Raw genomic sequence first — 26957 nt, 5'->3', positions numbered from 1 at the left:
TTTTGATGTTTAGTTAGTGATATTTTAATTGTAATTATGCTTGTTGGTTTTAGCATTCTTATGTTTGCTTGGGCGTCAATAGCGTCCCACAGTCTCGTAACATATTAACCGAAATCATATTTATAATCCAGATCTTATATTTATGTCTACACTATTATATTTCTCTTATGTTTCATGATATTTTTCATTATTTGAATGGGTTTTTATATTGTTTTCCATGCTAGCGATTTTGTTTTCGGCGTCCGTAGTGTCTAATGGCCTTGGCGACTTTTGGTTGGGTCGTCGGACATGTTTAGCACCGAAAAAAGTCGCCAAAACATCGCCAATCTCTGGATTATACAGCACCTGTTCCGTGAATACATAGTGTGGAAAACCAAAAAATGATGAGAATGGTGCAGGCCAAAATTTTTCGGGGGGATGTAAGGGGGCCATAGAAGGCGGCCTGGGAGAAACAGACGTCGCGTGAGAGAAAAAAACAAAGTGGGGGTGCGTGTGAAAGTTTTGTAATGGAGAGACATGACGGTTTTGTTGGGGAGTTTGGATAATAAATGAAATAAAGTGTTTTTCCCTTTGGGAGTCTAGAGCCCAGTTATTTCGCCCTGAAATCGCAGTAGAAGTACAGCCGAGGACCTACAGTCGACAAGAAGTCGGGGGAAGTTTACTAGCACATTATCTCCGATATACAGAAATAGTTCAAACTGCAAATGTAAAATGTTCACCTGTCGTATGTGTTACTCATCTGAAAAGCAAGACAGGACAATATGAAGATTGCAGAGAAAACACGATTTAATTGCTGTCCCTGTATTAATACCAGGAGGTGAGTCAACTTCATGTGGTTTTGCAACCAAAATGAAACTAAAATACAATAAATATTCCTTTTTTACTTTAATTTCTTAAACGAGCACTAGCTCAAAATTTTTTCGATGCATCGTATAAAAAAATATGTCTTACGCCTTGAATACAAGTATTACAGAGGATTTCAAATTACCTAAGATTGAATTGTGGCGATTGTTCATAAACTATCATTAAAGAAAACTCTCACAAACGACGATTACAAGTGATTTTATTGAGGCCTTTACCTGGAAAATTATCGAAAAATTCAACTACTTCTCGTTTTTCTGAGGCCTCTCTACTCTTGAGGCCCAGGTGTGCCCATGCATCGCTTTTCTCATTCGGCACAAAAATTTGGAGTGCGCAATGCTTTCCATTGGAATTTATTTTTTATTTCGATGTCTTTCCTCAGTTCCGAACTAATTTCAAACGGTAAATATTGTAACAAAAATTGAATTCATTTTATCATTTGGAATTTTTTTGTATTATGTAGCACTGTTTGCGAAAACTAATTATCACGCTAACAGCACACAGCTTCAATTTGCGTAAAATAATTCAGTCAACCCCGGGATGTCACTTGATACTTCACAAAAAAAAAAGCGATGGGTGTTTTTCACGAAATTTTCGAGGCCGATCGACTAGCGGCGAAAAACTGGTGGGTTCTTGGCCTATTCCCCCCTTGTGTCAGCAAAATTTCGTCAGCTCTGCTCCCTACCTCCTAACGCATATCGAGATCAGAGACGCACAGGACCGGATTAACCATTAAGCAAAATAAGCACGTGCTTAGGGCATCACAAGGAAAGGGGGTACCACGCAGAATGTTATCAAATCATACATTTCTCTTTAAATGTACAGCTTTTTTTCATAGTATCAACCATTTGGTAGAAAATCCTCAAAGATCATATTTGAAATGAAAGTATGTATCTTGAAATTCCACTTTGACGCAAGATAAAACGCATATACTATTTCCACATCAACAATATTGAAATCTCAAATCTAGAGAAACGGAATAATATTGCAAATTAGAGTTTTTTCACGTTAATGCTGAGTTTTTGGAATAAGATGCCATAAATTTTCCATAAAGTAAATCCAGCCAGAGCCGTATTAACACATGGGTCCACCCGGGCACGGCCCGTAACCGCAAGTGCTTAAGGGCCCCTCGTGATGAGATTTGGCGATATGAATTTTTCGAGAGAAAGCAGAAATATGAGTCTCCAAGAATATCACTTTGCCCGGGTGCCCATGATGCTGTTGAGATGGCCCCGAGAACAGATAATTCTTAGCAGTGTCATAGGCTCTACAGCAGTTTCCAAAAGTGGGCAATATCACTCCCTGGGGAGTGATGGGAGGGTCTGGGGGCGGTAAAGGCTTGGGATTTAGTATAGGATGCCATGGGTTGGCGGGCGAGAAGAAAAAAAATTGAAAAAGAGGCGGCGATGGAAATAAAAGTGGGAAACTGCTCTAGGGGCCTACGTCGGTACGGGGTCCCGTACCTTCCAAATGACGATTAAAAAGTAAAAAATATTTTTGTAAAAAGAATTAAAATATCAAAAAAAAAACCCTTTATATGTCACCAAATTAATGTGTTAATTTAGAATGCGTTTTTGTAGGTTAGTAACCCAAAATTTTTCTCTGGAAAGATTCCTTGTGCCCATCGATAGGTCGATCCTGTATACGCTCTTGATAGGCCCAGGCCCATAACTAGGCTGGACAACTGGGGCCCCGAGTCGAATGGGAGTCCCAAACCCTCCTTTTCTCAGCATAACCGCTTTTGAGGAGATCTCCTCATAGCACTCGCCGGGGTCACGCTACAGGATACCTTGATAGGCTCCCATCGAGATAAAAATATCTGCCTTCCAATTTGCATACTTACGAAAATTTTAACCAGATCTAATTGTCACGAGGCCCTCCTTGCACTTGAGGTCTCCGAGGCGCGTCCGGATGGTCCCATGCGTCAAAAAGGCATAGCGTAAGCCAAGCTCTACAGAATGAGCACATGAACTTAAAATGTGCAGATCTACGGGTATAACTCATATGGATCACCTGTGTAGTTTGATCCAATGTAGAAGCAAAAGAAATGTTACCAGGTCTATATTGCAAATGAACTCGAGAATGTAGCGGAAAGAAAAGGTACCAAATCATGGTGATTAACCAAAATAAGGTACTTCTGAATAATATTGTGGCTATGCTAAGGTTCAGTGGTTGCTCCTAGAGCTGGTGCAGGAAATTCTAAAAAGCAGTCCAATGATAGAAAATTAGAGATGCAAAATTCTCGAGAAAAATCTTTCGGAGAATATTCTCTGGTAGGACTATTATAAATAACTTGGGAATATTCTTATGTTCTTGATGAGAATATTCTGTTATTTATAACATAGTTACATATATCCTTGAGAATATTCTCTGGAAGGACTACTTTCATAAATTACTGGGGAATATTCTGATAGAAAATAAGAATTATTCTGAAGTTAATAATAGTCCTTATAGAGAGAATATTCTCCAGTTACCGAAATCTTTCCAGAGAGTATTATTAAGAATATTTATTATAATACATGTTATTACATATAATCTCGATAAATAACTTGACAATTATTATTTATAAGAATATTCTGTTCCCGTCAAGAGATGGGTATATTGAAGTTTGTAGACCATAATATTAACGTTTAAAAGCAAGAAAATTAAACCAACAGGGCTTAATTGCACAACTTTTAAAGAAATGTGAGTGATACAGAATTTAAGTGTATGTGTTCATTGAAGAAAACAGTTCTGTATCTCAGAATGAAGGTGATTATATAATAGCCTCCTTTATCAATCAACTTTGATTTAATTTCTTTTGTGAACTTATTTCTGAAAATTTATAATTTTAAAATAATTTTTTAAGATTTTATATAATCTAAAAGGTTTCTAAAAAAAAATCTTTGTAACCTAACTTTAAAAACCTCCTCTCATGACCTGGAGAATATTCTCGAACTGAAAGTTGTCATTTTGGGAGGTGATTATACCAAAAATTGTTTTGTTGTAAATGTTTCAGGCAATGAAAACTGATTTATATTTCACAATATAAACAAAATTAGTAAAAAAATTTAATTTAAAAGAAAAATGAACATTCTCGATTATTCTCAAATTTTTACATCCAGAATATTCTTACCTCACATCTCTAGAGAAAATATCTTGAAATATTTTTAAAACGCTGGAACAAAAAGGTAAGAATCAAAGGTTTGTTTTCTTTGGAAAATTTCAAAAAGTGCATTTTGGCAAGTACAGGGTGATCAGCGTATAAGCCCTTATTTCAAAATTAAATATCTCTACAACAAAGATCAATAGCATTATACGGTAAACGGTACGTTCATTAGCAAAACTGTAAGAATGTTGTACAGAAATTTCAAAAATTTAGTTTTTTTTTTAAATTTTTTAAAATTTAAAAAATAACTGGAGATTTTGGGGTTCCGAAAATCCTCATTTGTGTGAAGAGAAACCACTGCATTCGCCTGAAGTTACTGCATGGGCTGCGGTATGCGCCAGAGGCATTATCGGCCCCTTCTTCGTGTGAGAAACGATTACTACTGAACGTTACGTTACAATGACTTTCAAAGCACCATAACATGAATTGAAAGGAGGAGACGATGAAGGTGCATCCCACTTGGGTCCCGGTACTTCAGCAGCGCAGAGAGTCGAGATGTGCCCCCAATGAATGCCAGAGAGAAAATTACCTCGACAGCCAATCGTCGCCAGACACCACTTGCAGCCAATTGGCGCACAACACATCCACACAAGCGAACCAATGCGGTTCTTTTGCGGCCGATCAAGTCTCAGAAATGCATATAGAGAACAAGTCGATGACAGTAGATGTACGAAGCCTTTTTCGCTTGCCGCAGAGACTTACGTCCAAATAACCTCAGATGATGCCTGCCACAGATGTGGGCGAAACGTCAGGAAGAAAATCTCCTAGACCATGGCCTAATAACCCGGGAACCGTTTGCAAGTCATTTAACGCCGGCCATGAAAGCCTCAGACAGTTACGTTACAATTTTGGAACAATTTGTCAGCACACATGGCACATACCGCAGCCCATGCAGTGACTTTAGGCGAATGCAGTGGTTTCTCTTCACACAAATGAAGATTTTCGGAACCCCGAAATCTCCAGTTTTTTTTTTTCAATTTTAAAAAAAAAACTAAATTTTCGAAATTTCTGTACAACATTCTTACAGTTTTGCTAACAAACGTAACGTTTACCGCATAATTCTATTGATCTTTGTTGTAAAGATATTTAATTTTGAAATAAGGACTTATTCGCTGATCGCCCTGTACAAAAACAATGATAGTAACATTGACTTGTGCTTCTTTGACCTGCTCAATTCTAACAAAAAATGTAAAATTTATTAGAATTCTTAATTAAAATATTGAATCAAGAAAAAATTTAATGAAAAATCTATAGAAATGTAACTATCATTTTGAAGCCAGAATTATGTCAAGCACTGAAGCAAAAACTTGCAGAACAATATAGAGAGGCTTGATGCTTCATCTCTGCTGAAAGTATAAGCAGATGTGTGTTCACTTCTATATTTGAAGATGTCAAGGACTGCAAAAGTAGAAAAAGCTGGTGTTGGGGGGAAGGAACCTTCCAAATAAATGAAGTGCGTGCTTAGAAAAAATACTAATATTCACATCATATTCTGCCAACTCTACAATTGTAGTTTGCAGAAAAACGTCAAATGTCGTTTCACATTTCGAAACGAAATTTCATTTGACGTTTAAGATTTTTTTCAATGCGGATAGATAGATGGGAGCAGGGCCCCTAGGCTGAAATTTTCGCGGGTCCCTTTATGATGAATTTATAGCATGAAAAAAAAATTAAAGTCGTCCCTTGGCCCCAGGGACCGAGCCCTGTCAGCCCCCACTTGTGGAGCCATGGATGGGAAATATGGCACGTATGATCACCCTGGAGGGGATTCTGCAATATCTCCAATATTGTCAATTCTCGCCAAAAAAAGCTAAATGTGAAAAAAACCTGAAAGTAAATTTTTTTTTTTCTAGCCTTCAAATGCAAATAACCATGTAGTCAATTGCATGAAATGTAGTGGGGAGGGGGCACCAAAACTACTCAAGTGCTTAGGGCCTTCAAGCATCTTAATCCGGCCCTGGAGACGCATGCGGGATTGGGCACATTCACAGATCAAAGTGACCCGCGGCACAGTTCCAGAAAACATAAGCGGTCTGAGGCACATTTAGAGATCCCTTGAGTGACATGTGGCACAGTTTTAGAGCAATTAAGCTGTCCAGTAACACAGCCAGGTTTTTGTCGGTTTTGAGCCCCCGAGTGCATCACTATGTATTTTAATATCTATCAAAACTGACAATTCTCATTACGGGGGAAAATTTTTGTTCCCAAAGGCGTCCGTTAGAGAGGTTCCCTGCATTTCTTCTCAGCTACTTTTTACGACACATAATTTCCATTGTTTCTAAAAGACTTCACGACTGAGTTTTAAAAAAACCCATGACTGTCAAAGTATTTTTTAACCTGATGTGTATAGGATGGACCATTCTTTTTTTTTCAATAATCCGTTTGGAAACATTTGCCGGAGAGGAACTTTATGAAAAGCAAAAAGGCAGAATAATCTCACAGGCTCTTGGCTCTGTATTAAGGAAAATAAAATTCTTGGTGGACAAAACATTTTGTTAGAGCAACAGCATGGGGCATTATCCCCACAAGGGTGTTGTTGACAGGGCCCTTCATAGCCCAAGGGCAGATCTTACAGGGCTCCAGCTCTGGGCACGGGACAATTTTTTTTCATGCTATAAATTCACTATTGAAGGCCGTTAAGTCTGGCCTAGGGGCTATGCTCCAGGATGTGGGGCCATGGTGCCCAAGACATTTGTTTTTCACACTATAAATTCGGTATACAGAGACCCAACAAAAATCCAGCCTAGGGGGACCTGCTACAAGGGCCATAGTATGGTGGCTTCGCATTTGACCTGAAACAGTAAAATTTGTGCACTTGTACTATTTTGAAAATTTTCAGCTAATAGAAAGTGGGATGTAGATGATAACAAAAGACATAGGCACCAACTCACTACTCTACGAGACAAACAGTTGATTGAAATTAAACATACAAAAAAGCCGATTCTGAGAAAGTCACTTTATTTCATATAAAAGACCAAATTCATCAACCTGTCAACTAGGTTCTCATGCTAGGTTATGCCATACTGGAAGCTGTGCATGTGTGTTTTAGACCTAACGTTAAGTCCCATTTCTGTGTAATGATTGTTATGTGTAGTGCTGTGATATACCGTCAATTTTACAACTGAGAGAAGTATATTGCTTGAATAATTGTATGCGTGTTGCTCTCTGTAGCGAGACTTAAAGGGGAGTTTGGCTCGCATTCGCACCTCGAACTAACTTCAGCCGACCAACTCTATGGCAACATAACAAAAAATACTAGTAAAAAGAATATGGACACTTTCTAAAAAAAATTTAACGTTTTAACATCTCTAGAAATAGCCTTTCAATAAAATGATTAATATTTGTAAAATACTTTACAAATATCTATCAATTCACTAAATCCAACTTTTGGGGGGGGGGAACAGATGTTATGAACAAATATTTGATAAATTACAAAAAAAAAAAAAGAGCTCAAATAAAGCTTCAAAAATATGCACTTATTCTAAAAATTGATTTTATGCATTAATGTTAAAAAGGCCAAAATATACAAATTCATTTGCATATAATCCGGGCTCTAGTCATAATTTTAACATAATTGGGAAAATAATTTAAATACAGAATTAAAATTCACAAAGCTTTGTTGAAAAAAGCCAGAATGGTGGAAATCATGGATAAATACAGGTCATAGTACCAGCTCTCATTATCATGGAAGTGCCATACAATTTCCAAAAGCATATCGATTGTAACTTCTAGTCAAATAGCAATCCCATAACGCTATTAAGTATTAAGACTATATTTCTGCAGTCTCCTCAAAGAAAAATTTCTGGCTATATTAGTGATCTTGAACGCTAGAGTTTAGAGACTATATTTTTAAAATCTTTCCCTTCGGTGACTTCAATATACTATTTTGGCATTTCAAAATAGACTTCTTAGTGCTATTGTGCTTCTGCTCCGAACACACAAGAAAACAAATTACTTTCTCTCCACCCAAAAAAGCTTCCGGAACCCTCATTCTAATAAATGTTTGTCTCATGGGCAGCGATACAAGGGGTCATGGAATTGGATAATTTACAATGAAGTGGGTTGACTGATCTGAAAGTATGGAATAAGCAGTGATGTATAAATACAATCTGGTTGTTAGAGAACTTTCTACAATTCTATACTTATCTAAATTCTCACACACACACGCAATGTATAACTTTTTCAAGAGAGTTTAAAGAAAGCTTAAAAAAGTTATCAGAATTTTTTTTGACAGAAACAAAACTTACAGTATTGTTTATTATTTGAAAGTTTCAATTTAGGATGAATCACATTTTAGGAGAGAAAATTCGGAAATAAGTTATTTTCTTCTCTATTTTAAGCGCTTTTAAATTAAATTAATGTGCAAACACCATCTAAAATTAATAAAAAGTTACTCTGACTAATCTATTAAAAAAATAAAACCATAATCCAAAGTCCCGAATTTCAATACGTTAATTACTTCAGGTTCCCACCCTCTCACACTTAAATGTTTCACCCAAAGAAAAAAAAAATTACAATAATTTTACATATTTCATCATATCAAATACAACCCAATCTATCATGAAAGAAAAATTTTGCCATCTAAAGTTACAAGCTGTTGCAGAAGAGATTTGTGAAACCTGCAAGTTCACGTGTAATGTATTTGTTCTGCGATTCCATCTGTCCTCCAAATTGAAAATGAGAAACTGACAAAGCAAGTATTTTTTCAAAGGAATTGTATTCAAGAAAAGCTGAGTCACATAAAGTGTTTTGTTCAAGATTTGGGGGGGGGGGGTACATAAAAGCACACCACCATATATTTAATTAGATTTATGCTATGAAGTAAAAACAAACACGAGGGAAAAAAATACAGCTTTAGGACAGTTAACTGATTCAGTTGAAATGATCGAGATATTCAACTAAATTGAGAAAAATTACAACAAATGTACGACAAGTGAACAGAAGAAAAGAAACATTTAATTAAACAAACTTTACACGAGAACATTCATAAACTTCAATAACAAAAAAAAGTTGAAAGCTAGCAGTCAGAAAAAATAGTTCATAAATCATTTTGTCTAACAGTTATAAACACAAAATCACTGGTTCATAAGCTCAAATAGACATGGAAAGTGATGTAAACTTATAAGTATAAATATGTTCCCTACTGCGGTTGCAGATCAAAGAAAAATGGAATGCAACAAAATATATTCAGCAGAAGAGCTAACTCATCACAGAAACATTACATTAAATGAACATCATACAAAATGAGTGAAATATACATTAAAATTTGGATCTTGAACTAGAAAAAAAAGCATGCCTAGAAACACCAATACCCTAACAGTGAATGTCACTGTTCATTGTGTATATATGTATAAATAGAACTAACAAATACTTTGGCATTATATGTATAAACGAGCCCCAACAATGAAATCGCCAGAAATAATTTAAGTAGTAAGAACATGTCACAAAACAGGTATTCACCAGTGTGCTACACGAAAAAACTTCCTAAACGAAGTTTATCCTAAATACTTTTATACGGACAACTTCAATCAACATAGACAACTCTCATGGTATTTGTTGCTCCAGCACCTTTACGCCATCCAGTGATAACAATAACAGCATCACCACCATGAATGAAACCTCTAGTTTTCCCAAAATCAATAGCATATTGAATGCGAACATCAACATCATGAGGCCAGTCTGACAAGCGTTCACCTGTAAAAATATTAGAAATTTTAAATGCGCTAAACTATTTTACAATCATTATGAAGTATAATTGTTTCATCACTCAACATTTTTTGTTAAGCTTTCAAGACAAAACATTTGCAATAGAACCTAATACTCACAACGACAAAGTTTGCTTCAGTTACAATTCATTCCTATAAATTTTAATGTCAAAATATATTTCATTTATGTCCTTCACAACTTCAATGTCTTTACTTTGAATCCCAATTTTTTTTGAAAACTTATTCTCATAACTATCCCCACCAAGGTGGGGGGCATTTGCTGCAGTCAAGGGCTGCTAAGTCTACATCAGGATGTTACGTCACAGTGCACATTATAAGTAAAGTTTTGTCTCGTGGTGTATATGGATAGTGCGCTTGCCCGAATTGCAAAAGGACTGGGTTAGATTCCAAGTAGAGAATTTTCTTTCACAGTTCCCCCTTGGTATAATATGCAGAAGCCCCTTTTTCTTTAAATAGTTCCATCAATCGAATACACATTTTTTTTGTAATTGTAAAAATGTCACTGAAATAGTTTGATGCATATTGTCACCAACAAAAACCTCAAACTTTAGGGCGATTGTTGATAGAAGCAAAAATAAACAGCCATCAATGACCATTTTAGTGTGGATACTTATGTGCTTAGACATTTGAAATTAATGGACTAAAATATAAGAACCAAAAAGGCAGGGTGCCCACTAGAGCTATACTGTAAGTGATATAGCATGCAACTCAACACTGAAAAACAAGAATTTCAAGTTTTTAAAGAACATGCATCGAGTTGCATGCTGCATCAATACAATATCGCACCAGTGTACATGCTGCCAAAGATGCCAAGCACGCTGACAATCTTGAAAGAAATAGTGTTTGAAATTTAAGCAATGGTAATGCTATGTTATAGTTTGATTCATATGATTTAAAAAAAAAAAATTAAGAGGGTATTTTTTCTCAAGTACAATTTTTATACAACAGAATTTAAAAATGCAACTAAAACCGTTGGAATTATATTTTCTTTGTGGTCTATGAGGGGGGGGGGGGGGGAAGAAATCCTCATCAAAAAAGTAATATCAGTTGTACAATCATTTATATACATTTTTATGTGGCCTCTTCAATATTGCGCAAGCACAGGTTCCATTGCACAAACAGTTCCACTATACACAACTGTCTTATTTATTGGCAATTAGGAGGTTGCACTATTTCAGCTTACCGTATATTTCATTGACGAATTTATTATATATTAATAAATTTATAATTATCATATGAAAGGGAACGAAACTGAAGCAATAAAATTAAGACATGTTTTTAAAGAAGTTTTATAATCCGATCAGCAAAACAGATGGAGATAGACGGGGACGATTCCCCCACAATGATGTGTGTGGGTGACCCAATATATGTATGTACTGGTGTATGTGTGTGTGTCACACCCCCCCAAACATTCAAGCCTATCTCCATCTTTGCTCATGAAACCCAAAATAAATTAACCATAAGCCAGAATTAAATATACATAAATCTGATGAAAAAAACCAAGAAAAAAACTTACCAGTAAAATGTAGAGGAAGAATTCCTCTCCATAAGTGTGCCTGGCGAGTAGTTTGGGCCAATCTTGAGACAGCAATAATAGGGCATTTAGGGCGATACTTTGATACCTGATGTGCTGTTCTAAAATTAAAGAAAAAAATTACAATAGGTAAGAATCAAACTGATTCTAGAGGAGAATAACAATCTGAAATATTTAAAAATTATTGGGCTGATATGTGTGTTGGGTTTTTCTTTACATACTTGATGAATATAAAAGTATGTGCAGTATGCTTCTAAAAAATTTAAAAACCACGTATAAGCACTGTGCCAGTTTATTCCAAGAAATATACAGCATAAAAATGAGCCAGCTTACCTTCCAGTAGTTGTGATCACAATGATGGCAGATGCAAGGCATTTCATTGATGCATTCACAGCTGCTATTGCAACAGTGTGAGTAGAATCTGTGGGCACAGGTGTTTTCATGCTCAATTCAACAAAGAGATTTCTTTGCAAAATAGCTGCTTCAGCCTCAACACAAATGGCATGCATCATTTTAACAGCTTGCAATGGATATTCTCCTTTAGCAGTTTCACCAGACAACATAACACAGTCTGCTCCATCCAGAACTGCGTTAGCAACATCAGAACTCTCAGCACGGGTTGGCCTTGGTTTCTTTACCATACTTTCCAACATCTGAGAAAAATAAATTTTCCTATTAATATTTTTTTATTTCAGTTATTTCTTCCAAAAATTTAAAAAGAAAAAAACTAACCTGAGTAGCGCAAATTACTGGTTTACATAACACATTACATTTGGCAATCATCATCTTCTGAGCCAAAAATACTTTCTCAGCAGGTATTTCAATACCTAAATCGCCACGGGCAACCATTATTCCATCGCTCTCTTCAATAATTTCATCAATCCTGAATGAAATGTTGGTCTTAAAATTAAAATAAATATTTGACGTACAATTGACAGAATAAATGTTTATTTTAGAAAAAAAAAACACCCACATTTTATTTAGAGAATATTTCTCATTTTAAGTGACAAAGCCTATGGATTTAAATGCAATTATGCCAAATGACATTGGCATTTCTTATAACAAGATTTAATTTTTCCTATTAAATAACTATAGTTCATATTATCATGGGCGCAGTAGCCCAGGTCGATAAGATACTTGCCTAAAGTATTAAAAGGATGTTTAGAGGTGTCACAAGTTCGATACCTGGTTCGCCCTTGTTAGAAAACTTTCCTGACACAGGGGTACAGCAAAAATGGCGACATGACCGCAGAAGAAATTGCTACCGCAGGGATTCCCCGATAAAGGGGTTAGCGCACCAACCTCTTGAGTATAAAAAACAAGCCTGCCGTTTGGAATGTGCAATAAATTGTAAGTCCTGGTCTAATTAGCCCTTGTGCAGAAAATGGCAGTGGTGCGACAAAAATGATCATATTGTCATTTTTTGCCTCAAGCTCTAAAACAGAAACCAAATTATTACTCCAAGTCCACATTCAATATACACCTTACAAGTCCTATTTTTTATAGCCAGCTTCATTTTCCCATCCTGAATCGCAATGAACATATTTGAGATGCACTCAGGAAATACATTGTTACTCTTGATCCTTTTGACTCTTGCCATAATTACAGCAGCTTTCTAAGAACAATGGCTTTATTTTCCGCTCAGCTTATATACACTATTATTGAAAGCATGGATCATAGATCAGGGGAACTAATAAAATTTATTTGACAAGGTGTAACCTTTTCCCTTACCAAATACGAATCGATACATGGAAAGATAAAAAATAGTTTGCGTGAATCAAAGGAGATTACAGTATCCTTGAAGGAGTTAATAGTTTAGTAGTAAACTATGAGATAGGTTTTTTATATAGGTCAAAAATATGTTATGTTCAAAAAGGTTCCCATAATTTGTTTTATATGACAGTTTATTTAAACAATTCCATTACGAAAAATTACCTTAACTTTAAACCAATATTAATTTTATTAAATTAATTCCATACATGTACTATTTTGAAAAAATGTCTGGATTTTGTAATTTTCACCTTACATTGTATAATTTAGCTAAGTTTCATAAGACTCAGCAAAACACTGAGTTATTCTTAATTTTACACTTTTTCCTGAATTTATAGACAACAGTATACACATAGGTCGAGATAAACTTCACAATTAGATGAAGGAACATTTAAAGGACTAAAAACAGAACACATCTTTTTTTCACTATGCAGTTGGGTTTGTGAACCATAGTGAAAACAGTGTGCTGCTATGCGAGATATTAGCTTATTTCTCTCCCACACATGCAGATGGAAAAAATACCAAACTAGATATTCTAGGAATTTAAGTCCTGTTTCCACTGAAATTAGAGTCTTAGGGTTTTCTTTTAATGCATTTTCTTTTAGCTTATTGATTTCATATGAAATAGCTTAAAATCTTTGACAAGTGTATCTAGAAAGCAATCCAGGTGGAAATGAATTAATCTTGCTCAAGTAACGGTTACTCATTAGATTAATTTTGATTAGGGTGAAAATTTAACTCAAGCCATGGGTGTTTTATGTTTATGTTTGAGCATGTAACCATGTCAATTAATGTTTTCTTAGCTGAATCCATATTCTTCAGAAAAGGCAGGAAAAAAAATGTTAGTTGGCTAAAAAATTCATAAGCTGAGGCATCATTATATAAGAGTATTTTCTAAGAGACAAATTTCACTATATTCCCATGCATAATTCAGTATGGCAGAAAACTGCAAGATTGAGAATGCCAGGAAAACCAAAACACTTTCTTCCCACAACAAAGTAACTACCTTGGACAAAAGAAAATAAACACCCCAAATCCATTGTTAAGAGATGACACAAAATTAAAGCCAATGCTTATATTCAAAGGATTTAAAATATTCCAAAAAGGTGTTTTTCTTAGACTTGCCACAAAAAGCTCCATGATGAGTGAACAGATGAACTATAAGCGGGAAGTAGAGAGGGAAAATCTGCAGGGCTCTCAAAGCGTAGCTCCTAGGGACACTGGTAACCTTTCTTTTCTGAGAGTTGTCGCAGTGAGCTAGCAATATTAATGTATCTGTTCGATGCTCTTGTGGATTCATCTCTCGCCCACATACACACACCTCCTCAGACATAGGTGAAAAATAGGGACAAGTTGAACTGTTTCTCTCACATGACCTCATTCCTTCCAGTGTGTTACTCACGTGCAAGTAGATATATTCATCTATTTGTGGAATTAAATCTTTTCAACTAGTGTAAATAGCTTTCTAAAAATTAAATAAGCTTAGATTATCAACAGTTTGTAAATTTGGAGTCAGAGCTACAAAATACACCACCCACAATGACCATGTCCATAAAGTGGTTCAAACATAAGACAACGGCCAACACAACAGCATAGTAAGTGGTTTATCATCTCATTTCTAAAACCACAGTAGTTTCGTTGACGCATACTAGACTCGCAACGTTGAATAGGAAGGAAATTTCAAGAGTGGCTATTAAGCCACCTGTTATGGCATAATATTGAGCTATGGTTCTGAAATTTAGACTCTCAATTTGATTCTAAATTTGTTTTCTTCTATCCATAAAAAGATCCCTATGATAGAATTATTAAATTGAAAACTTGCATTGTGGATTTAACTGAAAAGGTTAAACTTTTGCATGATCTTAGATAGTGATCCAGGGAGCGAAACCACAGCGGAAAAAATTTACAAAATACTGGTATCGCATCAAATTTGGAGACAAAGTTCACAGGTGCATTCAACCATGTTATTTCCAGGGAAACTAGTCAGCTCGCAGCTTTATGTGACAAAATCTGCAGGTGGGACTCCTAGTTGCTTGTTCATTAAGGATCAAAATTCAGGTTTCAAATTTTTGGGACACAACAGTGCCATTACAGTTTGTTCTTCCTGCTTCTGGAAATCTCACACCTGTTCCAAATAAAAATGTTACGTTATTCGTGGCAAACGGTTTGGAAATTAATACCTATGGAACGCATGTATTGAGCTTAGATCATCAGATTCTGGTAGAACCTAGTGACATTCCTAAAACAGCTGTTATAACATTTGTAGGTCTGTTTGAACATTTATACCTTAAATATTATACCTTTTTATTGCCTTTTGGGTTACGGAATGCTGGACAAAATTTTTAAAGGTTCATACATGAAACAGGACTTCAATGTTTTGAATATCTCAACGACATTCTTGTTTCAGCGTCAGTAGAGGCTGAAACTCACTTGTCTGATTTGAAAGCAGTTTTTACAAGGCTGAATAAAGGTCTTGTTTTAAATCTCTACCACTGCATAGTTGGTGTTCAAGAACCATCATTTTTGGGTTACTTAATTTCAAAAGAGGGTATTAAATCCACACCTGATAGTCTTAATTCTTACAAATTATCCAAAACCAATATCAGCTCATGCATTACCACGGTTTTTTATAGCTATGGTTAACTTTTTTCCGATTCATTCCCAAGACAGCTTTACAATAACTACATCTCTATAATCTCATTAAGAGTCATAAAAAGAATGATTCTACTCCCTTCAATGGACTGAGCAAACCCAATACTTTTGAAGTCTGTTAGCAATCAATTGTAGACACAGCCTTGTTCACTCCTCCACATCTAGATGGTAATCTGTCCTTGTTGATGCATACGATTTGGGTATTGGCGCAGTGTTGAAACAAAATGTTAATATAGAGCCATTAGAATTTTTTTCTCGTCGTTTAACACCTGCCGAGAGCCAATACAGCACAGAGATGTGGCAATGATAGAGAACTGTTAGCAGCATATTAAGCTCTAAAGCATTTCAGTTTCACTCTTCAAAATAGATGGTTTATCATTTTTTACAGATCGTCTGTTGACCTGTGCTCTGTAGCAAAAGAATGATACAAATTCTTATCAATAGCAACAATTAGACTTCAGTCAATTTACTAGATATTTGTTTCGTTTCTGGTGACAAGAACTGTGTGGCTGATGCATTTTCCTGCCTAGAGAAAATAGAAATGCCTAGTCACAGATAATGCAGGACTCGCTGAGGCACAGCAGCTCTATGAAGGATTTCAACACTTGCAGAATGATTCTTCTCATTGAATTTCAAACCAATAATTCCAACCTCTGGAACTCTACCATTGAACTGATGTCTCAACTGGACCCGTACGTTCCCACAGACTTTAGGAAATCTGTATTCCAGACCATTAACAATCTAGGCCACTTTGGTCCCCGATCAACTACTACCACAGTTAACAAGCATTACATATGGAAGCTTTTGAAAAAAATCTCCAACTGAATCTTTTCCCATGCCTTGTGATAGATTTAGTCATACACATCTCGTTATTGTTGGGCCTCTACCTCCATCACAAGGATATTCATGCCTTCTCACCTGCATTGATTGTTTCACTCGCTGGCTAGAGGCTATTCCGTTGAAAGATCAAATCTGGCTATCCAGTCTGAAATTTTCACCAACTGTTTGCACTGATTAGTGTGCCAAATATTACAACAGATAAAGGTCACAATTTTGAAAGCGATCTTTTCTCAGCTTTGGCCAAATTTATGAGAACGAATAGCACTACTGTTTATCACCCCTCAGCCAATGGGATGATCAAACACTTCTATAGGCAGCTGAAAGCTCTGAAATGCAGTTTGACCTCCGAGATGGAAAAAAATTATTAGCGGTCATGCTCGACATTCAAATTGCACTCAAGGAAAACATACTTTCCCAGCTAAACTAGTATATGGTATTAATTTCCATTTGCCTAAAGAGTTTCTTTCAGGTCCGATATCTCGGAAGACCCTGCATAACCCATGGGAGAAGTAACAGATTCGACCGAAACCTGCTTCGGATCACAGCTCAAAGTCTCTTCACCCATGATGACCTATCCAAAGCTTTGCAAGTCTTCATTCACCGGGATATAGTCTGGTGCCTACTGCAACAGCCATACGCTGGTCCATTCACATTTCTTGGATGGAAGATAAAATTTTTCCAGTTTCAGATGGGGTCAAGCAAGAAGTGGATCTCCACTGATTGACTGAAACCAGTCCATATGCTTCAAGAATCACCTGCACCGCAGTCAACCAGTGAAGATGCTCCGATCTGCCATTAAATCATCCACAACCACAAGATCCCATAGATACGTATGTTTTTGCTTCCCACTACTATGAACGCATGAGTGTCAGAAGCGAAATATAGAGACAAGTTAAACTTTCCCTCGCGTGACCTCATTCCTTTCAGTGTGCTGCTCATGTGCAAGTGGATATTGGATTTGATAATCTGAAAATTACTGACAATTCCCACATATAATGAACTTTCAGAAATCCCATCTTAATGGGTATTAAAATATAATACCGACTAAATTTAATATTTATGGCTCCAGCACTTTCGGGACAGTGATGATTGCTGCATATACCCTTTAAACACCTCTCCCAGGACATTGAGTTGAGCGCTGATGAATCAGTCAGGACACCATTTCATATACACAAAAAAATTATTTTAAGAAAAAGGAAAAAAAAATTGAATTTTATGGAGTGAAATATTATGTTATGGTTCCATCAGATGGAACCCCATGCATAATTCAAAAAGTGTAGGCATTTCTAAAGGGTGGCTATGCCTAATTGCATTAAAAATACCAACCCTTGATCACCCCGACACCTGCCTTCTCAAAAACATGTTCGACAAAAAAAATGAAAAAAATGTTAATACAATATTTGAAAAAATATATACACACAGAGCTTCAGATTAAAAGCTCAAGGCACGAGAAAAATATATACAAAGTTACAGGAATATAATTAGTGAATATTTTACAAGGATTATGGAAAATGTATTCAAATAATCACCAGACATACCTCAAGAATGGGGAGATGGATGTTTAGAAGATTTTTCTGGAAATGCCGTTGAAGGTAGTTGGAATACTGTTGCCAGATGCAATTTTGAAAAGATTGAGGGGAGTGCTGTATTAAATTCCTGTTTATTATTACAAATGTGTCAGAATCTACAAATTTGCGAAATGAGTGTTTCTGAATATTTTGGTGTTGATATTTGAATGCCAGTGGCTTAAACTGTTAAAAGAAATAGAAGTCTTGTGTCATAAACACCTGAAAAAATTATTTTTCTTTTTCTTAAAATAATTCTTTTTGTATATATATTTTTAAAACAAGTGAGCAGCACTAGTGATTTTTTCACTACCTCATTTTTTTATCTTCACTTCTCTTGTATTTTTATCCTAATACACATATATACACACACACACACACACACACACACACACAGGGTGATTATAAAAAAGCTATCCCGACATATGGGCCCTTAACTATCATACCATTCACAGAAACTGAATGAAATTTTGGCATAAGGTATTTTGATGTATGTGCTCAAGAATATGGAAAACAAGTGTCACTAACAGTTACGGTTACAGTGAATTGAAAATATCAAATGGCAACACCAAGTTTTTTGTATTGGAATGCGATCTCCATTGTGAAAAACCCTAAATAGCGTTCGAACGGCAACTTTAGCATGAAAATCACCGGCGGTAGATAGGCTAAAAGTAAGGACAACCAATAAGGACAGAGAAGCAGCATAAAATAAAGCATTTTATTGTGTTTCACAAATTTTCCACATGACCTTGTGGAGGACTAATCAGGCTGGGATCTCAGCCGAAGAAACGGTGTGACGAATGAAATGAACATTAATGCTCTGGTGCACGGCAAAGTCCTTTTTCCTTGCCTAGCTCCTGGGATTTTCGTGCTACAGGTGCCATTCCAACGCTATTTAGTGTTTTTCAGTATGGAGATCACATTCCAATACAAAAAACTTGGTGTTGCCATCTGATATTTTCGAAATTTTCTCACTGTAACCGTAACTGTTAGAGTGACACTTGTTTTCCCATATCATTCTTGAGCGCAAGAACCACTAGACTAAAGAAAAATACCCAAGTGAAAAAAATAAACTACCTTTATAGGCCTACATGTTTCCCTTGCAAGTTCACTGATTGGATTTGTGCTATTCATTTGAAAAGAGGATTTTATTATCAGTTTTTCAAAATTACTTTCAAGCTGTTTATCTGAAAGGATACACCAAGTGCCTTGATGAGAGTTTGAGCTCTTAGAAATACTGCTTTATGTATGGGTGTCTCCCATTTTCTATAGCACCTTGTTCACAAGAAAAATCCTGAGCACCCCCCCCATACTGCTGCTCCAATGAAATGTTTCAGCTGACAAATTTAATCAAACCCTTCCCTTATACAGCTGAGACGCAGCAGTCTTGACAGCAAGCCGCTGTGATGGTGAAGCGGTAATAGTGACGGACTAGCATCGCAAGCACCTAGGTTTAAACCCCACCGTCATAACAGTGGCGATTGGTTGAAATTTGTTTTGTGCGGTTCTAACTTAAAGAATAAGAGTCAATCTCCCTGTAAAAATGTCTCGCCACAGCGAGCAACAGGCATACAACAAAACAAACATTCAATCTTAACACTTCTCAAATATAGTGTCTGATTTTTCAGTGCTGCCATGTACGACCCAGATTTAGATACACATTTCCGGCACAACCCATTTGGTAGTAAATTACACGTGGTGATAGAACAGTTGTGTTTGGTTTGAAAGTCTTTACAGCAACATGGGCCCCGTTGAGCAAAATAATATTCTGTATCCCTTACCAGGATAGAAGCATCTACATACTACCAATTTCACTCATTCACTAAACTCATAGCACCACATACTACTATGAAGGCCCTAATGCATTCGAGGCTCCGGGCCTACATGTTAAAATGGCCTTGATCACTTGCAGAACTGAGACAATAAGATTTAACTCAGTCTTTTTACCTTCACAAAGCTTCTCTCCAGCAAAGTGGTTTCAAACAAAGGAATTATTAATAAAAGTCTAGGAATGGTAATCCTATCAGGTTACGGCACATTCCTATGACAGTCATGAATCTTTTGAAACTAGTCTTATTTCACCAAATGTTTCAAAAACAAAATGGAAATTATGTGGGGAAAGTAGCTGAACATACATATACTGCATCAAAGAAAAAAAAATACTGAAACATTGGTCTAGGATAAACTTGAGAGGAAGGGTAGGCTCAGTGTTTTTTTAATAACTTATCTAAGGACCCTTTCGTCAAACAAGAAAACCACGGATGACTAAATCGCATTCCTCCAGCTATATTTTCATTCTTTTCCGGATTTGTTCTAAACACATCCCACAGATTTATATCACTAACAGCAAATAAACATACTGTTCAATACCTTAGGTTTTCAATTTCAAGGAGACCCCTCTTCCCTTTATAAAGTTTTTTCACAGAAAGCAGGTGAGCCAGCACACAAACAAACCATTTAACTCAATATTTAATTGATCCACACCTAGGTATTTCACTTCAATTTAGAAGATGATTTCACTTCGAACCCTTAACACCCGACACTATTGAATACATTAACAAGACACTTTTTGCCACACACCAATTAATTTGAAATTCTCCAGCAATGTTGCCAAAACTTTTTCAGCTCACAATGCCCTTCACATGTGCATCTGCAATCCAGTAGTGTGCGATATTGCTTTCAATAAAAATGTTGCAATATGGTAAAAGAATTTCATTTCATTTTTTAAAAAAATCACTTATGTGTAAAAAAAAAAATATGCAATAACTTTCTGACAGTCATGAACAAGGTTATTTCAATTTAATTACAGTCAATGCTGCTTACAGGGGTGGGAAGTGACTAAGTCCATTTCGGAGCAGCAAAATTCAGGATTTGGAGCAGTTTTGGAGCAGCAAAATATGGGATTCGGAGCAGATATTTATAAATTGGAGCAGTGAAATTAACAAGAATATTTTTGTTAATCCTCAACCCTTTTCAAAATAAAACTGCATCATGTCTTTTGTTATCAAACATCTTTCTGTCCGCTTGATTTTTGTTTTTGGTGTTTTAGGCTTTTGACACCTTGTTTGAAAGAGCGGCTGTCATAAAATTTTTTGCACCTGTCTATTTAAGATTATTTTTGCTTACTGACGACACTATTTGCTGCCTTGAACAGCAGCACTTCAAATGAGCTAAAAAAATTATAAAGTTTTGAATTTTTTTATACTTGGAAAGAATCGACTATGTTTGGCGATGCAGCACTCATTATCTGACGAGATTGGCGATCTGACACTCGCTATTTGACGAGATTGGCGATTTAACGCTCGTTATTCGGCAAAGTTTCTAAACTAACATTCGTAATTCGGCGGACATGCGCTTTTTACTCCCGGAATGAAAATTTTTTTCACGAAACATCAGGATTTAACACAATGACAATCGACTACAGTAATTTCTGCTGCTTCCAGTGACGATTTTTTTTTTTTTAACGGAAACACTCGAATTTGCACTTTAACTCTATAATGCCCAGATTGCCCGAAGTCGGCCAAGTAGGTTAATGCCCATAACCGCCTCAAGTCGGCCCAGCTAGGGAGTATGGGTATGTTTTGGTGGGCTTTTGTCACCAACGGGGAAGAAGATGAAAGCTCTTGTCAGAGGCGGGAACAGAAAAGACAACTGCAACGCCCTATCAATGGGATTTTAAAAGCTGACATACTAGAATGTTCCTTGAGAATGTAAAATGCATCGAGTACCCTTCGTCCAAAGAGATAATACTGTGAGGAAAGGGGCGTTTTCAATATATATAGACAAATTATCTCCCGAAAATCCATTGAAATGAAAAGGTGAACGTCAATGCAAAGGGTGGCATGAATAGAAACTCATAGAGAGGGAAAGTGGCCGAAATTTGGACGAGTCCACTTCAAACACAAAAAACTTGGTATTTTCACGACCCTTCCAGGTTTTCTATCTGGGCGTTAAAGAGTTAAAGCTGAAAGGCATTGCAAACCATCTTCAGTTCCACGATCACGGACAATATCGGGGTTTTGCGATGGAAAGCCCGATCAGGGGCCGATAGTTTAAGTATAGTGGAATAAAACACACTCTTCTCGTAAAGAAATGTTTCGTGTCTAGCAAGAACAAAACTTTTTTGGCGCCTTTCCGAAATTCCGAGCATACTGAAGCAAAATTCGCTATTTGGCACAGAAAAATACAAAAATACGCTATTGGAGCAGGATGGCGCAAGATATTAGTTTTGGCGCAGAGTTCCCACCCCTGTGCTTATTAAAATCATGTATAATGTTATTTAGGTATTGTTCTCACTTTTCCAAAGAATGGAACAGACCAATATCATAACATGAGGAAAAAATTTGTTTATAGTTATTAGGACTTTGGATAATCTTTTCCCCATCAAGTTTTTTTTTGCACATTCTGAAGCCAAGGTTGAACCGAACTTATTGTTTCCTGTAAGTTATAGTTATCAGGCTGCAAGACTATAGGAGGCTAGAAAGCATTTTCCCTTCCCTCCCTTGTTGACAAACTTCTGTACTTAACGTTGTAATCTGATTCATATACACATGGAGTTGCTTTTGCAATGGCCTTCCGAGAGTGAAAACAAATGTGATAAAAAAGCCATTTTTTCTTCACACAGTTGACCAGATTCAAATTAATTTTTCCCCCGAGAGGCTCTCAAAAGGATCTACAATAAAAATAAGTATTGCACATTAAAAAACCACAATTCGGGATATACGTAAGACAGTTCCATTCCAATGCCTCAAAATGGTTGAATAACAAATATGTGGGATTTTAGCTTAAATGGGGGGGGGGGGGGAAGAGTCATTTTAGAATTTAAAAAGAATGATTGCTATAGAACTGGTTGCAAAATGTTCAATGAAAAACAGTTGTCTTGTTTTTATGTATCCTTTTACCATACATCTCGTTCAACCAAAATAGGACATATGGTCAACACACTTGCAAACAGGATTTTCTTTGGATATAGTTACCATTTGGTTATTGTCAGAAACTAGAGTCCAGATAGAATCACATCAATCAGTGTGAACTGTTACATATATAAATTTAACGTTAAAGAATAAACCTTGCTCCCCCCCCCCCTAACGTACTGGAAATGACCAACTAATCCAAATTGAAAAGTTGCTGTCCTTTAATTTTTCCTGCATGCCGGATTACGAGTGGAAACATGTAAGTATATTAAAATATATTTTAATAAAACATGCATAGCACTTAAATTTCTGAAATTTTTACACAAAAATAAAATATCTAGATACTTTGTTACTCCTTCGTGATTTTCGATTTTCGAGATGATTTTGATGTCTTTGCCTTCTGCACCAAGAATTTTACGTATTTCTCTGACACCAGCAGCATTACGAATGAATGAAGCAAATACCATGTCTACCTATAAAACCATGTTTTATACGTATTACACAAAGAAAAAAAAAAGTGACAACCTTGCTAAAAAAAACTAATATAAATTATTGATATGAATTTATCAAAAATTGTTAAATGCATAAAAATGTCTCGCCATGTTTTAAAAACTTCATACAAAAACCTACTTCCTCTTCCATATGAATTAGCCTATTTCTCCAACAATATGCATGTCTTTGCAACTACTTAATTTCGAGTAAATACATAGCGTAGCTGCAATACGCTTTTAGGATAAATTTTTTAGTTTAATTCCTTTTTTGAAAGACTAAGTAATTACATTTCCAAAAGTTAGAAAAATAAAAAAAGTTAAAATTTTGTAGGATGCAATAGCTCAGGTCGATAAGATACCTCGCCTATAGTACCAAATAATGTTCAGAGATGTCGCAAGTTTGGTACCCAATTTGTGCCCTTTTGAGAAACTTTGCCAATGCAGAAATAAAAAAGAAAAGTGATATTACTATAGAAAACGATTGCTATTGCAGAGAATACCACACCGACCTCTCAGTAAGTATAAAATGCAAAAATATTAAAAATGCTGCCGTTCAGGACCATGTTTTATTGCCAAATCTGATATTATTAGCTTTCTTGTGAAGAAAATGACAGTGGTGTGACAAAAATGATCACAATTTAAATTTTAGACAAATTCAAATCAACACAATTTGAAAATATTCCATTGCCATGAGTTTATTCACTTACTTTTTCACGAACCCCAAACAAAAGATCTTCTTTGTCTTTCTCAGATACTGCAGGCAAGTCTACAATGACTCCAGGAAGATTTACACCTTTTTTGCTACCAAGCATACCACCATTTTCAACATCGCAAATCAAATAATCAGATTCTGAAAATAATCGATATGTAAAAAAAATTGGTTTCAAATCCAAAAAAATTTTCATATAAATTTCAATAAAATTTAAAAATTTTCCATTAGCAAGGAAAAAAACTTCCATTTCATAGTTTGATCCCTTGCAAATTCCTTAATCAAAATGTTCTGAAATGAAGAGATTTTTTCCTAGCATAAATACACATTTATATATGCTCATAGCTTTTAATGAATTTAAAAAAAAAAAAAAAAGACACTCACCAATTTCGCTAACAACAAGAGATATAAGACCGTCATCAATGAAAACTCTGTTTCCAGGGACCACAACTTTTGTTATATTCTTGTAATCAACATGTATCACATCTGCGCTGCATTTTTCTATGTAAGCAGGATTTGTTGTGACTTTAACTTTTGCATCTTTCATAATTTCTACTTCAGCTGACGGTCCCTGAAAAACAATAAAATGGTTAAAAAAATAGAAAAATTCTCATGCACACACACAAACAAAAAGAAATCTTGATGCTTAAACACACAAGTTTAAAACTTGAACATTTTCGGTGGAAAACGAAGAAAAAATTATTGGTGTCTCAGACATGTTCTCCATAAAGTTTATCATATATATTTTCATACTCTTTCCCTTCCAGAGGTTTCCTACAGCCATATAAAATAGCATTATAGATAGGAGATAAAAGCTTTAGTTTGCTATAAGCCAAGTTAAGATATAATTGCAAGATTATAAAAAAAAGTGAAACTGAAAAATTTCTCTAAAGAAAAATTTATAAAAGTGTTTTAAAAATTTTAAAAACAGGATGGAAGGATGAAACATCAGGATGGGAGCTTGCAGGCAGATCATGGAATTATAATAATTTCCGCTAGTATTATGAAATCTTTATAGGCAGTCAACTAAAATTTCTGGTCAGTCCGGGAAGTGAAAATCCTATCACATAAAGTATGAAAAAAACCACAATTTTAAAAAATAATTGATTTTTTTTGATTAAAATTAACTAGTCAGCTATACTGTCGTGCTTTAATTATTTTAATTTTTGAAAACTAATAATTATTTCAATTATAATTTTTTGTTGATTTAAAAAAAAACAGTTAATGCGAGAAAGTCTAAATGTGTTAATAAAAACTTTAAATCAGGAAAATTTATTTTAAAACTAATTTATTATCAAACTAAGAAATTGGACAGTTGACTGCTTAATTAAACAAATCCTGTTAATCATTAATACATATTTTTTCACTCAATCTCTCAAACTTAATTCATCATTTATGAATGAAGTAATGAACAGTAAGAAACAAACTCCATAGATTAAAATTTTTTCTTGTAGAATGCTATTATTAACGAGCCCTCCCCTTCAAAGTAAATGTATGGTGGCCGACTCAGTATCACACACATGGAGCCTTTCTCAATTTCACTATGTACATCCAGAGGTCAATTCGGCATGAACTAAACAGAACTCTGTTTAGTTATTTTGTATTTTAAACTTTTATTCCATTATGGAGTGAAATATTATGTATATGGTCCACTATACTAATGCTCTACTACACAGGCCCAAAGGGGAAAAAGTCCAAAAACTGGTAATGATCATTATGGGAAATTTTTCCATATAAGAAACTAAAAAAAAAATTATTTTATAGAAAAAAAAACTATTCACATCTGTGAAATAGAGGTCTTGTGTCTGATCTATGCTGCTATGCATAGCATAAGAATTTGAAAGTTATCAAAACTAATTGATTAAAATAAAATCACTTTTCAATAAAAAAATGCACAAATGGTACATCAATATTCAGCCTTAGAAGGTAAATACCAACATCAGGTCTTAAAATGCAAGTCCCTATATATACTGAGAGCATATTATTCTCGTCTGTTTTATATATACTTACAAACAAAATACCACTTTCAAGCGCAGCAATTCAAATATTTACTCATAGACTTCCATTCTCCGTGTACTGTATTGTCTATTGTGTTATCTTGAGCTTTCTATCTTTATATATTTATCTGTACACACAAATATCATGAAAACCAGTTTTGAATCCTCACACGGAAAAAAAACCCAAACGAGACAACTCCTTTCCCTCCTTATTGTCGTACATTAACGTAATCTTATCTTTGTTTTGGTTAATTTCTGCTCAGAGAAACCTGAAATGCATTTCACTTAAAAAATTAAGGATTTGAAATAATTGACGGGTTAAAAAAAAAACAAGCAAACTCTCGCCTTTCTACTTTTTGTATTAAAATTTCAAGTCCAATGGTATTTATGTTGGTATAAAACATCTCTATTTTAAATTAGCAATGTGGACATAGAATTCAAGGCTTTAACAAAAAACAATTTGTTTTTTTATTATCAGAGGAACCCTAGTGTCCTATTGTAATGCATTGTCAATACTTAGTACAGTTTTATCTATATATACATATTTAGCTTTCTACATTTTTAAAATTTCTTTTCATGCACAAAACCTAGAAATAGAATAGCTATCTTTCTGCACTATATCCAGGGATTAGGTTCAAGTTTATATTTTTACTAGCTCTCTTCTGTATTTCTTTCAATCAAAACCTTTATACCATACTAGGTTATTTTTACTTCATTATCATTGAAGTTAAAGATAAAATGAAGTTTTTAA

The 26957-nt window shown here is 35.2% G+C and overlaps 1 protein-coding gene across 1 annotated transcript in view; it reads right to left on the bottom strand.

Annotated features, from left to right (window-relative positions):
• Positions 1 to 8943: 8943 nt before the first annotated feature.
• LOC149079985 (pyruvate kinase-like) overlaps positions 8944 to 26957 on the bottom strand; it is a 29037-nt gene continuing 11023 nt past the window's right edge. Inside the window, exons 5-11 of the mRNA XM_089238907.1 lie at positions 24594 to 24780; positions 24208 to 24350; positions 23355 to 23482; positions 12002 to 12152; positions 11603 to 11922; positions 11252 to 11370; positions 8944 to 9703 (exon numbers count right to left, since the gene is read on the bottom strand). Of these exons, the coding sequence (XP_089095033.1) occupies positions 9534 to 9703; positions 11252 to 11370; positions 11603 to 11922; positions 12002 to 12152; positions 23355 to 23482; positions 24208 to 24350; positions 24594 to 24780 (1218 nt within the window). The 3' untranslated portion in view covers positions 8944 to 9533. The remainder of the gene's footprint in view (positions 9704 to 11251; positions 11371 to 11602; positions 11923 to 12001; positions 12153 to 23354; positions 23483 to 24207; positions 24351 to 24593; positions 24781 to 26957) is intronic.

This window comes from Pholcus phalangioides, unplaced genomic scaffold (genome assembly GCF_987345545.1).
Source record: "Pholcus phalangioides strain wild (caught in Gottingen) unplaced genomic scaffold, Ppha-v1.0 ptg000011l_1, whole genome shotgun sequence".
Taxonomy (NCBI): Eukaryota; Metazoa; Arthropoda; class Arachnida; order Araneae; family Pholcidae; genus Pholcus; species Pholcus phalangioides.
Note: the sequence above shows the minus strand (reverse complement) of the source record. Positions and strands in the feature narration are given on the sequence as shown.